The sequence below is a fragment of the Mizuhopecten yessoensis genome, unplaced genomic scaffold (assembly GCF_002113885.1).
Source record: "Mizuhopecten yessoensis strain PY_sf001 unplaced genomic scaffold, ASM211388v2 scaffold4611, whole genome shotgun sequence".
Taxonomy (NCBI): Eukaryota; Metazoa; Mollusca; class Bivalvia; order Pectinida; family Pectinidae; genus Mizuhopecten; species Mizuhopecten yessoensis.
The window spans coordinates 517,026-541,101 of record NW_018405633.1 but is presented as its reverse complement, the minus strand read 5'-3'; the positions used below and the strand labels follow the sequence as shown (position 1 = coordinate 541,101).

Here is a 24,076-nt window from a genome sequence, read left to right as displayed (position 1 = left end):
AGAAACCAATTAAACAATATATATATACATTGTAAGATATAGTAATTAAGCAGTATTTACTCATCCTGAAGGGGGAATAGTTATCTGTGGGTAATAAAATTATCACTTTTGACAAAAAACAAAGATCTATGATCATATTTAAATATGGCAAATCTAGGTCTGAAGAAGAAGATAGTTAAAATTTTAGCCAATTTGACCCTTTTGGGCCCTGCCCCTAATGCCCTATTTGACAGGTATGATTCAATTCTATTTGTCATACCAACCAACTGTAAGAAACTATAGTAAACTTAAAGTTACCTGGCTGTAATCTGTCCGAAAATTCTGTTAAAATTGAATACTTAAAATTTCATAAATATAATAAGTCTTAAAAATTTCATAAATATAATAAGTCTTAAAATTTCATAAATATTATAAGTCTTAAAATTTCATAAATATAATAAGTCTTAAAATTTCATAAAAATATTATAAGTCTTAACATTTCATAAAAATATTAAAAGTATATTTGTATGAAAAGATTTAAAATTCCAAAGACTTCTTATTTTGTCAAGTATAAGCATGCAAAACCTTTTCCCAGCTGCTTTCCATCTCATCATGCAGGTACAGGGTTGACGCTAAGTTTATTTTATTATTATTATTATGCATAAGCAATTCACGAGAGCAGAATCTAATGAATGACGACTATGTGTTTGACAGGGCGAAAGGTAATGTTTACACAATAAGCATGATTTCATCTTAATTTAGAAGGATCTATAAATGTCACTTGGATCGTAAACGACTTTATAATTCAATTATGAAGTAGCTTTAAAAAATATTATCATAATAACGGAAGAAGCAAGTCAACATTTGACATGAATTCGAAATATCGTCATTTTAAAGAGACCTAGGCTCACTTGGGTCTGAGTGACATCATATATAAATCATCAAATTTCAGGATGTAAGAAAACCAGTAACCCAGTTTAGTGTGATAACCTGACATGCTGAACGTTAAGCAGGGAACAACAACTGCCATTTTTAAGGACTTCGGTATGTCCCGGTCTGGGCACAGACCCCATTACCCATAACCTAAAATGAACTTCCGTAACTATTTTCAAAAACACTTTAAATTACCTCCCCAATAAATTAATCTGACCATGGGCTTTTTGCGTTTATAGAGTGTGACACTTCAGATTACATTATATTTCCTTCTAAAGATTTCTATTCTACATAAAGTCGGCAAGGCCAGGTAACTGTTTTGTTGCTCGACGTTTTATGTCTCAACGTATTTTCCATACATAAAAAAAATCAGTCTGTCTGTATTGACCATATATATTTTTAAGTTACTCTTTTCCCCTTAATTGTGTAAAATGATTCAGGAAAATATCAAGTCTTGCCTTCCTGATTAACTTACCCCAACTTCTTGAAAGCCTAAACAACAATTATTTGTTTGGCCTTATGACTATACAGTGCATCTTTTAAAGCATAATATTATGTATCAATAAATCGATTGAACAATGGAGAAGTTGCTTGTCGTATCAATTTATAAAAGCAATCAATTGTAATTTACATTTTTTTCAACAACTATAAAACATTCCCCAAAGGGATCAAGCTAAAAACAAATTGTGACCATTTTCTTTGGTGTTTCTATACACTAGTGTAACCTACATCCAGGCCTCAGGTCACCTTATGGTGTAGTGTCCGTTAGCACACAGCTTATCATATAAACATAATTACATCTCTTGTCTACCTCATTATCAAATTTTAGATTCTAGTGATGTCTTGAAACTTTAAAGACCTATTTTCTGTAGCAAACATCTGTTGTGTGTTTGGTAGGGCTATACTTTTAACCTTCCTACCAAACATAAAAAGTATATCATCTTCATCATTTTTTATTTTTTGACATTTTTTTATATTTAATATTTTTTTCTATCGATTTAGTCTTGTTACAAATTACCTATAGGACATCTTCCTATAACAAGATTGAATATTTATATATTTCTCTTTTAATGCTTCCCTTTTCCAAGAAAAATAATGTTAAATTGTGGTGTAAATTATACTACATGTGTAAAATTATACTACAAACTTACAAAGTATATTTGAAATATGCCTGTAACTCACTGCAGTTGAGTTAAATGAAAATTATCAAAATAAGATATCTTGGAAAGAAGCAGTTCTGAGGAAAAATTATGCCAATAATAAGAATGGAAAAGAATGAAAACAGTATGCACAAAAAGAATGGCAAAATTAAAACTTAGGTCAGAACATCATGTATGTTACATTTGTTTTGTGGTCTAGAGGTGCTGTTTTAACGTCTTCACCAGAAACCTTACTTATCTCCAAACATGAACAACACATGCGAGCGCCTCCTGTTCTCACTCCATCAGACGGATTAAAACAGACTCTTAAACATCCTAAAACCAGGACATGACTTAACTACAAACATTTCTAAACTGTTGTCTGTTTATCAGAAAGACTCAGTGGGTATGCTATTTTCAAGTACCTCTTTCTACATATGCCTAAATTAAGTTGTAACACTTTCAATTTTTATGATGGAACCCTGTTTTTTTCTGTCCAATCTTACCTTACATCAACTTTACTGGCTGCTAATTATGATTACACAGACAGTTTGCAGATATAAATTTGAATGCTGTGCCATGCTATTCCTTTGAATGTTATTTTCAGAAACATATGTCAGGGTATGGTTACAATCAGTTCAAGAGGCTTAATTACCCTGATAGCATGTTCTATCAATAGACATCAGTCCACTATAAATATCAAATTGTGCTAGAAATCCCCCTCCCAGCCCTGTACTCTGTCCAATATCCTCCAGCCTTACCCTATAACTACTGACTCCTTTCCAGCCCTGTACTCTGTCCAATATCCTCCAGCCTTACCCTATAACTACTGACCCCCCTCCCAGCCCTGTACTCTGTCTAATATCCTCCAGCTCAGCCTTACCCTATAACTACTGACCCCCTCCCAGCCCTGTACTCTGTCCACTATCCTCCTACCCTATAACTAATGACCCCCTCCCAGCCCTGTACTCTGTCTAATATCCTCCAGCTCAGCCTTACCCTATAACTACTGACCCCTTTCCAGCCCTGTACTCTGTCCACTATCCTCCTACCCTATAACTAATGACCCCCCTCCCAGCACTGTACTCTGTCCAATATCCTCCTACCCTATAACTACTTACCCCCTCCCAGCGCTGTACTCTGTCCAATATCCTCCTACCCTATAACTAATGACCCCCTCCCAGCCCTGTACTCTGTCCAATATCCTCCTACCCTATAACTAATGACCCCCCTCCCAACCCTCTACTCTGTCCAATATCCTCCAGCCTTACCCTATAACTACTTACCCCCTCCCAGCCCTCTACTCTGTCCAATATCCCCCTACCCTATAACTAATGCCCCCCCTCCCACCCCTCTACTCTTCCCAATATCCTCCAGCCTTACCCTATAACTACTGACCCCCTCCCAGCCCTCTACTCTGTCCAATATCGTCCTACCCTATAACTATACTGACCCCCTCCCAGCCCTGTACTCTGTCCAATATCCTCCCGTCCTACCCTATAACTACTGACCCCCTCCCAGCCCTGTACTCTGTCCAATATACCCGGTACTCCAGTCCTATCCTATAACTAATGACCCCCCTCCCAGCCCTGTACTCTGTCCAATATCCTCCAGTCCTACCCTATAACTACTGACCCCCTCCCAGCCCTGTACTCTGTCTAATATCCTCCTACCCTATAACGACTGACCCCCCCTCCCAGCCCTGTACTCTGTCCACTATCCTCCAGTCCTACTCTATAACTAATGACCCCCTCCCAGCCCTGTACTCTGTCCACTATCCTCCAGCCTAACCCTATAACTACTGACCCCCTCCACTCCCCTGTTCTCTACTCCAACTCCTATCCTCCATTCTTGTCCTCTTTCACTTATCGACATCTCTAACCACCTTCTGTTTAGTCACCAGACCCGTGGTCAGTGACAGCTGATTTTTTCTGTCCAATAGCAAGTTTGAGTCATTTGGAGTAATGTGTGGAGATATTGCCATGGAAACATTTTCCAGGAAGCTTGAAATTAACTTATAAAACATGTTTCTTTCTCCTCAATATTTCATCTCTGGAATGAATGTGCAGCAATATTGTCTAAATCAATTACACGCTGTGAGTATTATGGGAGTGGATGTATGGCTCCCGCGGGCCACTTAGCTCTCACACGCTACTGTCAGTGGGTACAGGAAGCCAGTTTTTATAGAGGAGAGAGGGATCAGTTTCTGGTAGAGGATGAAACTCCCTGTAATATATTAATCCAAAAGGAGGATTTACTTTTCCTAAGAATTTTTTTTTTCAATATACATTGAATATCTTCAACTTTTGTGGCTGTTTTAACAGCCTTGGTTGGAAACCACAGCATAGTAATGGATGTTATGAATCGTAAACAAACGATCAATTAAATTCATGAGCGGTCCTCTTACATTCCTGTTTACTTTGGTTTGGTTTGTTTGTATTTTAGGTCTTATTAACAGCTATGGCCATTTAAGGACGTGCCAGGTTTTTGCGGTGGAGGAAAGCCAGAGATCCCAGAGCCTGCCCCACATAGGCCTCGAACCCACGACCCAGTGGTGGAGGGCTAGTGGTAGCAGAATGTCAGATACTTAACCACTTGGCCACTGCGGCCCCACATTTTCCTGTTTACCTAACAAAAGCTAACTTGATTATCACTATTGGGGCACCTCCATCAATTATATACATGTGAAATCTGCACCAGCATAGCATAGGTAACAAATAACCATATTGGAATCAGTCAAGATTTAAATCATCAGTTAGTTTGTGCTCTACTTTTATATATATTAGCTCAATGAAATCAACATAGATACTGAACAATTAAAACTCAGGGGACCCAATGTAAACAATGTCAGAAAGACCTACCAAGCAGTCAGGGTACAGTAAATGTTTTTGCACACCTTATAATTAGCCTCCATTCGAGGAATCTGCCAGCCAAATACATCATCATTCAGGCCCTTCTGTTTTTTCCAGGAATAGTTGTTTTTATTAAATATATGACCCCTGTGACTTTGATAGTAGTTCAAGGTAATTTTTCACAAGGTTTATCAGGCTCCATCCCAGGAAGTTATCATCGTAGGCCCTTTGTTTATAGAAAAGTTGACAATAGATTCGGCATGTATATAATGTCAGTCATGCACTTGTTTAATCTCTAACCTGAGGAAACACACTTCCAGGATGCTCACTATTCAAGAACAGTGTACAGTATTTAGGAAATTGTTTCCTTTTAATCATAATTTCAAATTTTCCCTTTTTTATCCAGAACTTTCTCCATCATTGATTAGTTTTGAGAAATCAATAATACAAATAGTCTATATAATCTGTATAAATCAGTATAAATACAGTATATACTCTGTATTAATCAGTATATATACAGTATCAATCAGTACAAATACAGCATATACTCTGTATCAATCAGTAGAAATACAGTATATACTCTATATCAATCAGTATATATACAGTATATATTCTGTATCAATCAGTACAAATACAGTATATATTCTTTATAAATCAGTACAAAGACAGCATATACTGTGTATCAATCAGTATATATATACAATATATATATACAGTATATACTCTGTATCAATCAGTACAAATACAGTATAATTATATTCTGTATCAATCGGTACAAAAAAGCATATACTTTGTATCAATCAGTACAAATACAGCATATACTCTGTATCAATCAGTATAAAAACAGTATATACTCTGTATGAATCAGTACAAATACAGCATATACTCTGTATCAATCAGTACAAAAACAGCATATACTCTGTATCAATCAGTACAAATACAGCATATACTCTGAATAAATCAGTACAAATACAGCATATACTCTGTATCAATCATTACAAAAACAGTATATACTCTGTATCAATCAGGACAAATACAGCATATACTCCGAATAAATCAGTACAAATAAAGCATATACTCTGTATCAATGGGTACAAATACAGCATATATTCTGAATAAATCAGTACAAATACGGCATATACCCTGTATCAATCATTACAAAAACAGTATATACTCTGTATCAATCATTACAAAAACAGTATATACTCTGTATCAATCAGTAAAAATACAGCATATACTCTGTATAAATCAGTACAAATACAGCACATACTCTGTATCAATCAGTAAAAATACAGCATATACTCTGAATATATCAGTACAAATACAGCATATACTCTGTATCAATCAGTACAAATACAGCATATACTCTATATCAATCGGTACAAATACAGCATATATTCTGAATAAATCAGTACAAATACAGCACATACTCTGTATCAATCGGTACAAATACAGCATATTCTCTGTATCAATCAGGACAAATACAGCATATAATCGGTATCAATCAGTACAAGTACGGCATATACTCTGTATCAATTGGTACAAATACAGCATATGCTCTGTATCAATCAGTATAAATACAGCATATACTCTGTATCAATCAGTACAAATACAGTATATATTCTGTATCAATAAAGTCGTTTTATTCTGCAATTAATATATTCATAAACGAACATGAAATAATTTGATTTTCATTTTGTTATTCACAAAAAAATATTTAAATTATCATTTTAATATCTGAATTACTCAACACTGCTGACAAAACATTGATAATCAAATTATATGTTAACACTGCTGACAAAACATTGATAATCAAATTTTATATCTGTTGACATGAAATTTCTAATTTACAAAGACAGGAAAAAGCTTATATAATCAATAACTGTATGACAGCTGGCAAAAAGCCTACATCAAACCATGCTATCAACCAGAGCTTACCTTGGGTGAACGTTAAATTGATATTACTCCTGTTGAATTGAAATCAATCTCTGACAGGCTGATTGACATTAGTAGTACACAGAACATGCGTACAGACCCACAACACACTTTTCTGGCCACAAGGACAAGGGCAGGATATGAGAGTTGTCACAGAAAGGATGCGACACCTCCACATAGAACCTCCTGTATACACATGCTTCTACTGCAAATACATGTCAATCACAACATCTTTTCATCTGAAAACCAGATGACATATCAATTGGATAAAGGGTTTTTTCTTTCCAGCTGGTCTGATGAAGATGGACTGGGGCATCAACACATAACATGGGTTTGTGTGAGATTGTGTGAATGTCTGATGTTGAACATATGCAACAAAAGTGTATCTTGTTATTCCCTGGGTGAAACAGCTTGTAATACAAATATTGCCTCTGGCCACCAAATTTGAACTTTTGTAAAAAGGGAATGAAACATTTGACTATTCGGCCACTTCTAGCTGTTTCCAGGTTGATTTTCTTTTTCATCAAGGCAGAATTCCGTATGATGATCAACAAAACAGTATGAGGCCTTTAAAAAGTTATAACCTACTCTTAACCTTGACACTACAATTAGAGCAAATGAAAGAGGGAGTAAGTGTCAATCACAATATCTTTTGATCAGATATTTTTTTTGTTAAGATATTCCAGTCAATGAGTTTCTTAGCATCACCTTTACATATGGTATTTCATGATCACCATTGGAAATACAACCCATAACAAGCAGAACACATATACAAACTCCGATACATACCATATTTTACCAGTGATAAGCCCGGGCCTGGTAAGTAGCCCACCCTCCACTTTTCCTTACTTTCCATTCATAGGGTGGGTGCCCGGTAATAATTAAGCCTATCCCCCTTTCTTCAAGTTTGTCGGAGTTGGTAAAATAAACTTTTTTGTATGTCGTGCAATATGTATTAAAGCTGATAGTGCAAGTTAAAAAGTCTTCACTTGAGATGAAAACAAAATTTAAAGGTTTTTTCTGGTTTTGAGATATATTCCCTAGTGCCTATCTCTTCCGGCTATCGTTTCCAAGGAAGCGCCGACATTTTAGTTTCTGGACTTCCTATTTTACAGGGAATGTTTGATGTAGGTAAGCTTGTTTATGGATGGTGGTGATAGACATCCTGTTCTACAGGCAATGTTTGATGGAGGTAAGCTTGTTTATGGATCGTGGTGATGGACTTCCTCTTCTACAGGGAATATTTTATGTAGGTAAGCTTATTTACGGATGGTGGTGATGGACTTCCTGTTGTACAGGGAATGTTTGATGTAGGGAAGCTTGTTTATGGATGGTGGTGATGGACTTCCTATTCTACAGGGAATATTTGATGTAGGTAAGCTTATTTATGGATGGTGGTGATGGACTTCCTGTTCTACAGAGAATGATTGATGCAAGTAAGCTTCTTTATGGATGGTGGTGATGGACTTCCTCTTCTACAGGGAATGTTTGATGTAGGGAAGCTTGTTTATGGATGGTGGGGATGGACTTCCTGTTCTACAGAGAATGATTGATGCAAGTAAGCTTGATTATGGATGGTGGGGATGGACTTCCTATTCTACAGGGAATATTTGATGTAGGTAAGCTTGTTTATGGGTGGTGGTGATGGACTTCCTGTTCTACAGGGAATGTTTGATGTAGGTAAGCTTGTTTATGGATGGTGGTGATGGACTTCCTGTTTTACAAGGGAATGTTTGATGTAAGTAAGCTTGTTTATCATATTTAACAGGCAATATCAGTTTTAATAACACTGCTGAACATTGGTGTTTAGCCATTTTACTAAAAGGCTAGTAAGAGGTTCGGATCATTTCAGAGATTTTGTTCCCTGACAACTAAATCAAATCACTACTAATGCCCCATTATCTTATTTAAGCAAGTTTTGTTTCCCCTTTTAAGAATTTTACTTCATCTTTGGGAATCTGATTTTCACCACCGGACACAATTAATATTTCAGCACATGGTGCCAGCAGCCATGTGTTTCTGTAATAGGGTAAGCTCCTGTTTACTATCCAGATACCTGCCTAGAACACATGTCCGCTAAGAGTTTCCTGCCTGATGCACTCTCATAAAAAGTACCCAGTACAGACACATATGGCTGTGTTGTTTTATGGATCACTTCTTCAAAGTGGGGATTTCAGGGTCTTCCTGTGCTACAGTGAGGAAGGGCACAGGTTGGGGACTTATCCACTAGACATGTACAACCTCCAACACTAACCCATACCATGATGCCCAATTAAAGCACCTCTCAACACAGATTATATAAGGGTTTGAAGCCTCACAAAACAGACTGTACTGTACAAAGTTCTGCTTCACAGATAGACAAATCTGATTCCTAGAATACTCATTCACATTGTATTGACAGAATGGGTGGTTTCTTCAAAATTAGTTCACACTGTATTGACAGAATCAGTGGTTTCTCAAAATTAGTTCACACTGTATTGTCAGAATGAGTGGTTTCTCAAAATTAGTTCACACTGTATTGACAGAACGAGTGGTTTCTCAAAATTAGTTCACACTGTATTGATAGAATGAGTGGTTTCTCAAAATCAGTTCACACTGTATTGACAGAGTGAGTGGTTTCTCAAAATTAGTTCACACTGTATTGATAGAATGAGTGGTTTCTCAAAATCAGTTCACACTGTATTGACAGAATGAGTGGTTTCTCATAATTAGTTCACACTGTATTGACAGAATGAGTCGTTTCTCAAAATCAGTTCACACTGTATTGACAGAATGAGTGGTCAAAATCAGTTCACACTGTATTGACAGAGTGAGTGGTTTCTCAAAATTAGTTCACACTGTATTGTCAGAATGAGTGGTTTCTCAAAATTAGTTCACACTGTATTGACAGAATGGGGGGTTTCTTCAAAACTGGTTCACAATGTATTGACAGAATGTGTGGTGTCTTCAAAACTAGTTCACACTGTATTGACAGAATGGGGGGTTTCTTCAAAACTGGTTCACAATGTATTGACAGAATGTGTGGTGTCTTCAAAACTAGTTCACACTGTATTGACAGAATGGGGGGTTTCTTCAAAACTGGTTCACAATGTATTGACAGAATGGGTGGTGTCTTCAAAAAGTTCACACTGTATTGACAGAATGAGTGGTTCCTCAAAATCAGTTCACACTGTATTGACAGAATGAGGGGGTTCTCAAAATTAGTTCACACTGTATTGACAGAACGAGTGGTTTCTCAAAATTAGTTCACACTGTATTGTCAGAATGAGTGGTTTCTCAAAATTAGTTCACACTGTATTGTCAGAATGAGTGGTTTCTCAAAATTAGTTCACACTGTATTGTCAGAATGAGTGGTTTCTCAAAATTAGTTCACACTGTATTGACAGAACGAGTGGTTTCTCAAAATTAGTTCACACTGTATTGACAGAACGAGTGGTTTCTCAAAATTAGTTCACACTGTATTGACAGAATGAGTCGTTTCTCAAAATCAGTTCACACTGTATTGACAGAATGAGGGGGTTCTCAAAATTAGTTCACACTGTATTGACAGAACGAGTGGTTTCTCAAAATTAGTTCACACTGTATTGTCAGAATGAGTGGTTTCTCAAAATTAGTTCACACTGTATTGATAGAATGAGTGGTTTCTCAAAATCAGTTCACACTGTATTGACAGAATGAGGGGGTTCTCAAAATTAGTTCACACTGTATTGACAGAATCAGTGGTTTCTCAAAATTAGTTCACACTGTATTGACAGAACGAGTGGTTTCTCAAAATTAGTTCACACTGTATTGTCAGAATGAGTGGTTTCTCAAAATTAGTTCACACTGTATTGATAGAATGAGTGGTTTCTCAAAATCAGTTCACACTGTATTGACAGAATGAGTGGTCAAAATCAGTTCACACTGTATTGACAGAATGAGTGGTCAAAATCAGTTCACACTGTATTGACAGAATGAGGGGGTTCTCAAAATTAGTTCACACTGTATTGACAGAACGAGTGGTTTCTCAAAATTAGTTCACACTGTATTGACAGAATGGGTGGTTTCTTCAAAACTGGTTCACAATGTATTGACAGAATGGGTGGTGTCTTCAAAACTAGTTCACACTGTATTGACAGAATGGGTGGTTTCTTCAAAACTAGTTCACACTGTTTTGACAGAATGGGTGGTTTCTTCAAAACTGGTTCACACTGTATTGACAGAATGGTTGGTTTTTAAAACTGGTTCACACTGTATTGACAGAATGAGTGTTTTTTAAAACTCGATCACACTGTATTGACAGAATCAGTGTTTTTTAAAACTTGATCACACTGTATTGACAGAATGAGTGGTTTCTCAAAATTAGTTCACACTGTACTGACAGAATCAGTGGTTTCTTCAAAATTAGTTCACACTGTATTGACAGAATCAGTGGTTTCTCAAAATTAGTTCACACTGTATTGACAGAATCAGTGGTTTCTTCAAAATTAGTTCACACTACTGCATTGACAGAAAGGGTGGTTTCTTCAAAATTAGTTCACACTACTGCATTGACAGAATGGGTGGTTTCTTCAAAATCAGTTCACACTGTATTGACAGAATGGGTGGTTTCTTCAAAATTAGTTCACACTGTATTGACAGAATGGGTGGTTTCTCAAAAACAGGTTCATGCTCATGACTAAATTAACAGAATGGGTGATATCTCTAAACAAGTTCAACTGTATATATAAGGAACATGTTGTTAATTTGTAAACAATACAGTACAGACAACCACTGACGGCATTGGTATTATTTGTTGTTATTAAAAGTAACGATAATATTGAACTTACCTCATAATTCTCAGGTAATAATCGTCCAATCTTCCTCTCCTCATACTGAAACATAATAGACCAGTAAATAATAAATCACTTTTGTAATAGTTGCCTTAGATACTTATGCAGTTAACCCTTCTTAACCTGGACTATGATAATCTAAGATAACCAGGATTATGATAATATCTGGATTATGATAATCTGAGATAACCTGGACTATGATAATCTAAGATAACCTGGACGATGATAATCTAAGATAACCTGGACTATGATAATCTAAGATAACCTGGACTATGATAATCTAAGATAACCTGGATTATGATAATCTGAGATAACCTGGACGATGATAATCTAAGATAACCTGGACGATGATAATCTAAGATAACCTGGACAATGATAATCTAAGATAACCTGGACTATGATAATCTAAGACAACCTGGACTATGATAATCTAAGACAACCTGGACTATGATAATCTGAGATAACCTGGACTATGATAATCTGTATATGATAATTTGGACTAAGATAATCAACTATGATAATATGGGTTAAGATTATGGACTAAAACAATCTAATAAGATAATCTGGACTAAGATAACTGACTAAGATAATCTGGCTGTGATCATATGAAACAATATAACCAACTAAGATCATCGATTAAGATGATCTAAGATAATTTGAATTATGATAAAATCTGGATTATGATAATCAGATTTGATTAATATAATCAACTAAGATAATCAATTTAGATGATATAAGAAAATCTGGAATGTGATAATCTAGACTAAGATAATCGATAAAGATTATCTGGCAATAATAATCTGGACTAAGATAATCTGGACAAGGGCTTTAATAATCTGGCCTATGGTCGATGACTATCAAAGATAATCTGGACTATAATAATCCTGACTATGATAATATTAGCTTCAATAATCTGACACACTTTGAATCTGGAATGGGATTGATTTAAGGAGACCAGTCCTCTTTCATTAATCCTACATTACAGCTCACCAATTCCTTTGACACCATCATTTAGGGAATATAATGATAATTATCTTTGAACTGTGACCACAATGAGTGGATAGAACTGATAAACACATGAGGTCAGTATACATGTACATCTCAGGACTGGAATTTAACTCATTCACCCCTGAAATTTCATAATGAAATATTCCAACCTTTGGTTTGGAAGAGTTCAAATGTGTCTTCAGGGGTGAATGAGTTAAAATGTTCAAAGTAGCATTAAATCCTTACTTAATAATAAATCCATTAAGTACAGGTTGTCCATCCAACTTGAATTGAGAAGCTGAGCAATGAAATTTATTGAAATTTGACAATTCCTACTTTTTGCAGAAGACAGTAATTACATGTATCTTATCAGCAAGTTATTTATCTGTGTATGATAAGAGCTATATATATATCATCAAGCTGAGCTGCTTCATATATCAGACTATGATAAGGACCTAGGCATTTCAAGTCTAGTTAGGTTAATCATAATTCATCAACACCTTTTAATCTCTGAAATTTTCAAGTCTCTAACCCATTCACCCCTAAATTCACATTTGAACTCTTCCAATTCAAAGGTTGGAATGGTCCATTATGAAATTTCAGGGGTGAATGAGTTAAAGTCATACTTGAAATGTATTGTGTATGAATTTAACAAAGAAACCCTAAAAAAGTCTTGAACAGTTTTAAATTTAAAAAATAGAAGACACTTGGAAACTTGATTGAGAGAAGGCTTACAAGGTTTGGGCAATACACACTTGGTTATGTCAAGAAGCTCACCACAAATTAAAATTAAGACCAGGTTACGATGTAGGAACATGATCTTGTTATCAGTGATGTTTCTTTCTACAACTGTGATGTTGATTTTGTGTAAATGGCCCTATCAAACCATTTAGTATGTATTTGTTTACTTTCCACCTTATCGGTAAAAACTTGATATGTTAATTACCAGGCACCTGCAAGCCTGTATTCAGGTATACACTTGTACCTACAACTTACCTGTATAACGCTTAAACCAAACTATTGTTTGAATAGTCCTCTATTTTTCAACTCAGAATGTTTAGGTTGCGTATGTTGTTTATATTTTGTTTTATTTAGCCTTCAGAATAATTTTAGAAACAACTCACTTTAATGCATGCTTAAACTTTACCCCTAGATTTGTAATTCTATATTATGTAGATATGTACAGTTACCAGAACTACAAATTCAGGCCTTACATAACAAGCCACTTGACCGTTCACCACCCTATCATATAGACCTCACCAACACTTAAACGTAAGAACTTCAAAAGCATTCCATCACAATTCCCCTGTCCATATCCTTTACATGTTTACTTTTAAAACAAGTCAAACTATAGTTCATCAAGGACAGATCAGCATCCGCTACCACAAACATTTTAGTTTTACACAAATGACATATCTATTCTGGCAATATTTCTTTTTCTTTAATTTAATTTCAAACATCTTAACTCCTCTGATACTTAAAGATAACTAAATAAGAATTAACTAGTACGGTTTAAGATGTTAACCTATCTAGTAGCCCTTGGGTAGGGGCCAATAGCTCAGTTAAATATCTAACGGGGCCAATAGCTCAGTTAAATATCTAACGGTCCCAGATATTGGTACCTCACCTTATCTTTAATATCTAACAGTCCCAGATATTGGTACCTCACCTAATCTAAATATCTAACAGTCCCAGATATTGGTACCTCACCTCATCTTTAATATCTAACAGTCCCAGATATTGGTACCTCACCTCATCTTTAATATCTAACAGTCCCAGATATTGGTACCTCACCTCATCTTTAATATCTAACAGTCCCAGATATTGGTACCTCACCTCATCTTTAATATCTAACAGTCCCAGATATTGGTACCTCACCTCATCTTTAATATCTAACAGTCCCAGATATTGGTACCTCACCTCATCTTTAATATCTAACAGTCCCAGATATTGGTACCTCACCTCATCTTAATATCTAACAGTCCCAGACATTGGTACCTCACCTCATCTTTAATATCTAATAGTCCAAGATATTGGTACCTCACCTTATCTTTAATATCTAACAGTCCCAGACATTGGTACCTCACCTTATCTTTAATATCTAACAAACCCAGATATTGGTACCTCACCTCATCTATAATATCTAACAAACCCAGATATGGTACCTCACCTCATCTTTAATATCTAACAGTCCCAGATATTGGTACCTCCCCTCATCTATAATATCTAACAAACCCAGATATTGGTGCCTCACCTCATCTATAAAATCTAACAGTCCCAGATATTGGTATCTCACCTCATATATAATATCTAACAGTCCCAGATATTGGTACCTCACCTCATCTTTAATATCTAACAAACCCAGATATTGGTACCTCACCTCATCTATAATATCTAACAAACCCAGATATTGGTGCCTCACCTCGTCTTTACTATCTAACAGTCCCAGATATTGGTACCTCACCTCATCTATGATATCTAACAGTCCCAGATATTGGTACCTCACCTCATCTTTACTATCAAACAGTCCTACATATTGGTACCTCACCTCATCTATAATATCTAACAGTCCCAGATATTGGTACCTCACCTAATCTATAATATCTATAAGAATCCTAGAGATTGGAGAAGATATAATCACACATTTCATGAAAAAAATTATGATAATAACCTATTACATGTTAAAGTACTTCAAAATTATTCATAATTGGAATTTTAAGGGAGTTTTTGGATACCAAGTAATTAAGTTAGGGTAGCATGCCATGGCGAGCCATCTCCAGCCTCCTGATCAGTGTAAAGTGAATTATTTAGTAGATGAGGTAGCCAGCATTCCTACTTCATCTGTTGTACAGGATGTCGACTGGTAAACTTGGGTCTACCATTATTTACCTTTACTGTCATTGTTTATCTTTGATCGGAACAAATGTTTGCCAGATCCTCGTGACCCTGGAACCCTTAACGTAAAGATTCCTAGGGAGCTGACAAACCACCAGTATCATCACATTATCAGGGGGGCAGCCAATGACACTTAAATAAAACTTCTAGTGTAAGGATCAAGCCATTCTAACCACGTCAACAATAACCCACAATACACACCTTAACGTAATGGCTTGAAAAATCGCCAAAAAAATCAGACCAGAATGCCACATGCATTAATTATAAGCATTTGTCATTTATCTTGAGAATAATTAACAAGTGTTTGTTCAGTAGGGAAAATTGTTACAGCCAATTTGGAATACTGTGATACTATCAATATAACTATAGTTTTACTATTGAGAAGCACTATTTCGTAAGTATTTGGTTTAAATAAGCAAATTTTACGTTTAAAATAAAATTATTAATTGTAGTCTATAACTTTTATTTGACGTATTCTACTGAAAATGTTGTTCTACTTTCAGATTGGGTCCAGTTTTGGTCCTTTGATGTTTTGCACTTCACATCGCATTGCTCTGCACAGTACAAATTTACTGATGCCATCTTCGTGTTTGTGGCGAATGTAAACACGGCGGGCTGAAATGTGTCTCTGAACAGCGTGCAAGTTAAAAGCAGCAAAAAACTGAAGTTCGCGCTATTTTACTCTCATACTAGAGGAAAGTTAGCTCTTTTACAAGAACATTTTAATTAAATTAAAATCACTTGAACATGGAGATAGTCAATTTTTGGGTTGATTTATGTATAATGTCATAATCATCCGCTTACTGACATCATGTGACTATCTGTATCATGTGATCAGGTTGTCAATTTATTCTACAATCATCAGCTAATATTTACATTCTGTATGCTTAGACCCATTGACAAAAATTACATTCATAAATGCATAACACAGGTGTTCATAGAATCTCAGCACGTGGGAACTGATAGTAACCTGATCACACTGCGTAGTAATACACTACAAAAACTACTCACTCGGAACGACCGACCTAGATGCTTAATTCTTACATCTTAAAATATTATTGAACTGTGCTTTGTGAAATATCCACGTATTCACGTGTCCTGTGCTACAAATAAACATTGAATATGGAACTACATTTTGTTGTGTTATTGTTGTTGACGGTTGCTAAGATCTCTCACGATAGTGTCACATTTCCCCGCGAAAAAACACTGTTCTCGCCACTGCGTTGCACCCGTGTATAAGCAGGAACAAACCCTGTTTATTTGTTTTATTCGTTGTTATATCGATCCACTGAAAGGATTCGTCAATGTAAATATAAGGAATGATATTTATTTTTTCAACATTTATGAGGTCATAACAACAATGGGTTTTTGGACATATTTTACATGAATCGCTAACGCGATTCATTCAATATGTCCATAAACCCATTGTTGTTATGACCTCATAAATGTTGAAAAAATAAAAATCATTCCTTAATTAATTTTTTGTGAATTTCCTGTATTATGTTTAGAAAATGTAAGGTATCCTATGCAAATCAATTTTAAAATATATATGATTGCATGGAGTCATTAATTTTGTGAATTCAAGCATTAACAAAAATTAAACAATTAAGTAAATTATTTCTTTTCCTTAATTGTAGTCTGTAGCTGTATCACATTAAGTGCTATTATATAAGATGTACACCAATTTAACTAGGAATGGTATGGTGTTGTTTAAAGATGATGTCATGTTAGAACTACAAGTAACTGGCCATTTAAAAGACTTAACATTGTTGGTTATTTTCTCTCCAATGCACAAATGTACTGTAACAAAACAAGTGTATTTTATAAGTACCTCAAGCTAAGTTAAATACATGCATAGGCCTAGATGTAACCAGGGTTCAATAACACAGATCACATGCATGTAACACACATATAATTAATATATAATTAAACTGAAATACACTGTATGATTAGCGCACCTCCTACTATTTCATTAATTATCCTACACTGCTACCCCCCAAGGTATCAGTACTTAGTACTAACCTCCATGTATCTGGACGGTACATATCCAACAGTATCGCTGCTCAGAGCACGAGCGCCCCACCATTCTGTCCCCGTCTTGTGACAGTCAAATATTTCAAACCTGTCCCCTTTGTCAAACGAGAGAATATTCTCGGAACCCTCAACAGAGGGTGAAGCAAAATCCGACACGGCTCTGTAGATCTCCATGCCTCCGACATGGGGATGACTTCCGTACCGACTGTTTGTATCGGGCTAATAATTCTCGCCCCCACCAGGCCTACCTAAATCGCTCGAGATCAGCTGGTATTCAGCAGCCCGTAAGTCAATCGAGGTTACTCCCCTTTAATAACCCTCAATGTTGTGACATGAATATGGTTATTTGGTTGTTTGTTACAATCTATGTGAGTAAAATGACTCATAAACCAATATCTTGAATAACACGATAGTTTATTGAGCAAATGATTTGAACAATATATTAGACGGGTTTGGCGCGCACCTCTCCCCAACGGCACACGAAACTGGCAATTAAAACTAACTGTAAAAAGACGGACATATTTTCCGGATTACAAAAGATCAAAGTACCTTTTAAAAAATAATGAAACAAAAATATTACAGCGAAAGCAAATATTGTTAAAAAAAATGTATGCATCACACAGAAATTAGTGCTGAAATTAATTGTGTAAATAATTGCTTATTCATAATCTTACCATCTATTATTAAATTTATATTTCGAATTGTTCATATCTAACAACTCAAATGCCACTTAATGCAAAACACGTTTAATTGACATTTAGACAGAATTTGGCTATATACATGTTGCATTATCCTTTTTGTAATTACTATATATCCTTTGTGACATTTCAGATAAGACTGACTCATGTGTGAAGATTTTATATCTTTAAGTACTTAACAAGTTACTCTCTGTAAACTTACTTTCATAACTCATTACTATTGCCCACACATTACGCAACAGGATTCCGGGAGTGTAATAGTCTTTGCCTTGTGGACACTGACCACGGGTAATTGATCTAACAGTTAGCAACACCTGTCACTTAAACCTCAGGTACGTACATGTATTTAACTGTGATATGTTGTATTGTAAAGGAGTTAGGTTCTAGACTCTGTACGGAACACATCGGGTTCAAAGTTAAACTTTTATCAACTCTTACGTCATCATTTCAACAAGACAAAACGTGCAGAAAAACCCTATGCTATATGTATGCTTTGATCTTAAAACCTGAATCTTAATCGATACCTCTCACCTGTGCAGCTTACCAAAAAAATACTGCCAAACCCATTGGAATGTAGGGATGCATTTGGTCGTTTCCTGTGTCATCCCAGGGAACTTGAATTTTTCAATCTCCTCCAAGGTCTCTCGATGTCAGGTTTATTTGATGCATATTCCACAAGTTTCCATTAATAAGAACACCAAGAAGCTTGCCTACTGTACAGTTACGTTGTTAACTTTAACTTGTCGCTTCCGGTTTCTTGACCATTTCTCTTTTAGATACATTTCCATAACAAAATGTTTTTTTAGTTTAACTATTATCATTTTATTTCCATTTTTTGCACGTGAAACAAACTTCAAAATATACAATAAAGAGGATTTGAAAACCAGCAAAGATTATACTATTCCTCTCCTCGTGAGTTTTTTTAACGCATCGCCGGTATTGCTCGACTTGATGAACAGAATTGCCCACCGCTGACTGAGACGTGAGCATACATAGTAACATCACAGCTATAAACATGCCCATGATATAGTCATTCATAAAAACGATGAAGACGAGAGACAATAAAATCGAGCCTTGAGGTACTCCGATTTAACGGGAATTGGGGTATTTTTACAGAACAGAGATTGAGCCATGTCAGTCATATAAGAACTAAAATGTTTAAAAACACTTATCACTTATATTATAAGACCAGTTGATGCTGTAAAGCATCATGGTATGTCTCGTCCAGGGGACATAACCCAAAGCCTTCCTCACAGGGGCGAACGCTCAACTTAAGGTCAAAAGTGAGGCATTGTCAAAGTTTTTTAGAAAGAAGAGAAAAGATAAATTCCCAAATTTAGTCGCCTCTTACGATCATGCAATGGGGGCAGCAGGTACAATTCTTACGCCTTACCTGCAGGAACTAGATTTTATTACACCACTAAAAGTACTGAAAACCTGTCAATCTCAGGGGCGGGTCCAGGTGAGGGCGTAATGGCCTTTTCAAAAAAAAATTAAAAAAATATCGTAATCTGCTAATATTGTATTGAATATGGCAATTTATCATATTCATTAATTAAACACATAAACACCCTGACACTTTAACTATAAAATATACATGCTCCAAGTCATTCAGGAACCGTTACATTAGTCCATTTCACAATTATTTTATTATTTTTAGCAAAAAAAAAAGGTACAAATTTATTTTCGACTCGCTACGCTAGGCGAATGATTTGATTCTACGCCCCTCTTTCAAATATCCTAGATACGCCCCTGAATCTCGCGATGAGAACGTTCCACAGATAGTGTTTGTAAGTCTTGAAAGTATTAATTTCATGTGTTGACAAGCGATGTCGATAGAGTTATGCTTCTGATTGGTTGAAATTGAAATCTTGTATAAAGCCATGGCGTCAGTGTTTATTATCCTCGTCTGCTGAATTCAGAAACTAATTCGCAGCTGAAACTAAAGCTTGCTGGTTTTTCAAACCGAAATTAGAGATGGAATTTTTCATCAAGGCAAAGTTTTGCCAACTTGCTAACTTTCATCAGCTGTATAAAAAGCGTCACTTAACTTTCTCCCGTTACACATAAAGGATACTTACAGGGTTCAAAACGAGACTCCCGCAGTCTCATTGTTTTTGTAAGAGATACTCAATGTATTACTAGTAAGCAAGCATTCTGATGACTAGTCCGAATTATTCTGACGTTTTATCGACTTTTTTTTTTTTATATCAGTCTGTCGTCGATTAACTAGAACTAGGGTAAAGCCACACTAATGAGCATAACAGAAAAACATTGACCTTCATATCATATGAAGAAATAGCACAATTCCCTATTAGAACATGACAGGGATATTACTGCCAAGAAAAGAAAGTTCAAAATCATCCGGCCTATCGTACAATGTACTTGAAAGAGGTTCCTTTTGATCATTTTATGAGAAAAAATCGAGGAAAGCGACTGAAGTAGAAGAGCCTATAGTGTCCTTTATTTCGAGTTCGGGGAGTATATAAGATCGATGATTTTGGATTGTTATTTAAACATATATCTGAATGAAAATTAAAGGACTTGGCTAGGTTTTTGTCCTGATCACTCTTTAATAAATTTAACCTCGTATGAAAGAAAAAATGTCGGCCAGAGGAAGGGAACAGTTTTTTTAAGGATATTGTCAACAAGAAACTCAATCATCATCCCAATTTTATCCTCTGATGCTCTAAAACAATTCACAACTGCATATTTATATTGCCGTTAGCTTCCTTTGGAAGACGAGACAGTTTCACTGCGAGAGGAATCATCTGACTGGGTCGCAGAAGTTTTGATATTTCGAATTTTCCGGACTACAAACTTGTTCATCGTCGTGTTATAAACATTGTTTGATATAAACTTGAAGGTTTAATTGCACTTATGTGTATTTACAAGTTTTTTTTAACTGAATACAAACCACACACACTATACATGATTTTTCGTACTTTGAACTGGACCCATACACAAAAATAGTGTAATTTTTTATTTTAATGGAAATACATACATATTCATTTTTTTTTAAATTTACACTGACTATAAACAAACACTTGACATAATTCTGTGTAGGCACGTGCCTACTCGAGCCTAAGGCCTACTCGAGCCGAGCCTAAGGCCTACTCGAGCCTAAGGCAGCTACGCTACTGGACACCGTGTTACCAACGCAACAGTAAATTTGAAATTTGAAATTTTGAGTATGAAATACTGGTAAACAATAGAAATCATTAAGTTCTCCACCCTTTTTTTATACGTTGATGTCATAACCTTCATGAAATGCTTAATATAACACAAAAAAACACTTTCTGAAAATTTGATGTGGAAGTCACACTTTCTAGACCATGATTGAATTTTGCCTCAGATACACTTGATCGTTTACACAAGTTAAATTTGAATATAAGTAATCCAAATGCAGATATTTGTGATTTCATAGTTGTCGGTGATATGAATGCGAAAACAGGCGAGAGTGTAGATGATATTGAAGGAGACAATAGATCCCAGTTGATACTGAATATCAAAAAATAATAATAATAATAATAATAATAATAATAATTCGAGGTTCTTACATATACCGCTTTATCACAACCTAGTTCGTACGTCGTCTCAAATCGGTTCACAAATTATTATCCGTGGTTATAGGGCCTTTGCAAACCAGCCAATATCTTTCTCAACTCCCTGGGTAGCATACAGTCGGTGCTGCCATCTCGGCGATCACAGCTAGCGTTTAACAATTCTACCACTGCCCAACCACGTACATGCTCATTTACAGCTCAGTAGACTGGAACAAGCGGAGTAAAGTATCTTGCTCAAAGATACAACACAGTGCCGTGTCGTGCCGTGCCGTGACTCGAACCCGCAACCCTTCGGTCACGAGCCCGGCTTCCTACCACTAGACTAATAGTCTATTTTAATTCTGATCTATGTTTTTGCAGCATATTATTTGTATTTTAATTCCATATATTCTGAAATATTTTTTTTTACAAAACTTGATAAATTTTGTTAATTGATTTCGGTATCATTTTTAATTCACACAAAAATGGTGTATATTCTGTCAATTGTTATTCTTTGCTATATTAGCATTGTGTGTATATTCTACTTCATGGTGTTTTAATCCTGAGTCCTAAGTAATTCTTGTGTGATTTACAAGTATTCATTCACTATTAACTATGTCTTTTATTTTATTATTCTGAATACTACTTATCTGTGATCACATTTAATGTTTTTCATATATTAACACTATATATTATATATATCCCGGGGGCCTTTGTAGGTAGGGGACTCCCAATCACTTAGAAACCTGTGATATGTATACTTTCTTTTTCTGTGATGATTATTACTGGTTTTTATTAATATATGTGATTATCTCCCTTTACTTGTAATATAATATGTTATTGTTATTTTACATATGTTTGTCGCAATAATAGCTCTCAAGAGCTAATGTTCTTTGTTTACCCGTATGCGACGTTAAATAAAGTTTCTTGTATTTTGTAGATATTACATTATCAAGCAAATCTTTAGATTGAGCAAGAGTTGATGATAATGGTCACAAACACAAAATGATAAAGATTATCATGTAAGGAAGAGACGGACAGGTATCACATGAACAAACACTCAATACACTTTAATGATATATAAATTGGTTGGACAATCCTTCTAACATGAGGTCAAAAACCAAGATCAAATAAATATTGTTTTTAATAATTATTGTTGATTGAAATAAGATATATACCCTTTCCAAGTCTTATGTCTGATTATTGTGAAAGATGAGACTATATTGATCAAGGATTATTAACCGATGAAATGATGATTTCGCTTTGAGGTCAAATGCCAACTTCTTGAATAAACCTAAAGAAGGTTACCTGAAAGGATAAAATACTATTACAAAAACATGGCTGCTGCAAAACCAATGCAAATTTTAGAATCAATTGTACCTTTAGTTAAAATAGTTCAAAAAGTGAAAAAGTTAGTCATTTTTCATGAAATCTGCATAAAAGGGTGTACGACAGGGTGTCGTTCTAACCCCCTAATTTTTTGTTTTCCCTGATTTGATATCTTTATTTTTTATGATTTGTAGCATGGATATAAGTTATTTTATATACCAATTTAAAAAAGAATTCATTCACACAATTATTTTCTATTCGACTTTACAATAAAAATAAAATCCCGAAATTTTACCTACGAGTTGCAGGCATATTGCAAAAAAGGTAGCCAATTTGAAAAAAAAACACCATTTTTTTATTTACTAATATGTCTAAAATATTTCAAAATATTCATTTATTACATTGTTCTCAGATAAATAAATAAAAATTATATGCATTTTTTGGCGGGTACCTTAATGACTTAAAAAAGGCAACAAATACATTTTCGGACTTCAAATGGGGGTAACTCTTTCAAAGAATATTTTTAAAAATAGCCTGGGAACCTATTCTCGAATTTTGATATTTTGTTAGGTACACCCCAAAGAACAATATATGCGAAACTAAAAAGAAAAACATTGACTAAATTTGTTTTGCCTCTAGTGTCCTTCTCTACCTTAGTTATGTATACGTCTGCATGCTCATGATATAACTGTATAAGCTAGCTCCAGTACAGGTTTGCAAAATGGATTGAGCATGCTGGATGATAATTGTAAATGTTAGAAATTGAAAATCAATGTTGATAAATCTTAAGTGTAGGTGTTTAGAAAGGGAGGTAGATTACCAAATAAATCGATTTTTTTTTTCTTGGCGAGGAGGAGGTGCAGATAGTTAAAAAGTTTTCATTTTTGGGTGTTGTTTTACAACACTTTCGTAGGGTGTTGTTATACTGTTTGAAAAGCC

The 24,076-nt window shown here is 35.3% G+C and overlaps 1 protein-coding gene across 1 annotated transcript in view; it reads right to left on the bottom strand.

The window, feature by feature from the left end:
- LOC110449419 overlaps nt 1-17,907 on the bottom strand; it is a gene marked incomplete at its 3' end in the record, with an annotated part of 57,982 nt that extends 40,075 nt beyond the window's left edge. Inside the window, exons 1-2 of the mRNA XM_021496275.1 lie at nt 17,554-17,907; nt 11,647-11,691 (exon numbers count right to left, since the gene is read on the bottom strand). Coding sequence (XP_021351950.1) covers nt 11,647-11,691; nt 17,554-17,739 — 231 coding nt within the window. The remainder of the gene's footprint in view (nt 1-11,646; nt 11,692-17,553) is intronic.
- Between the last annotated feature and the right edge of the window lie 6,169 nt (nt 17,908-24,076).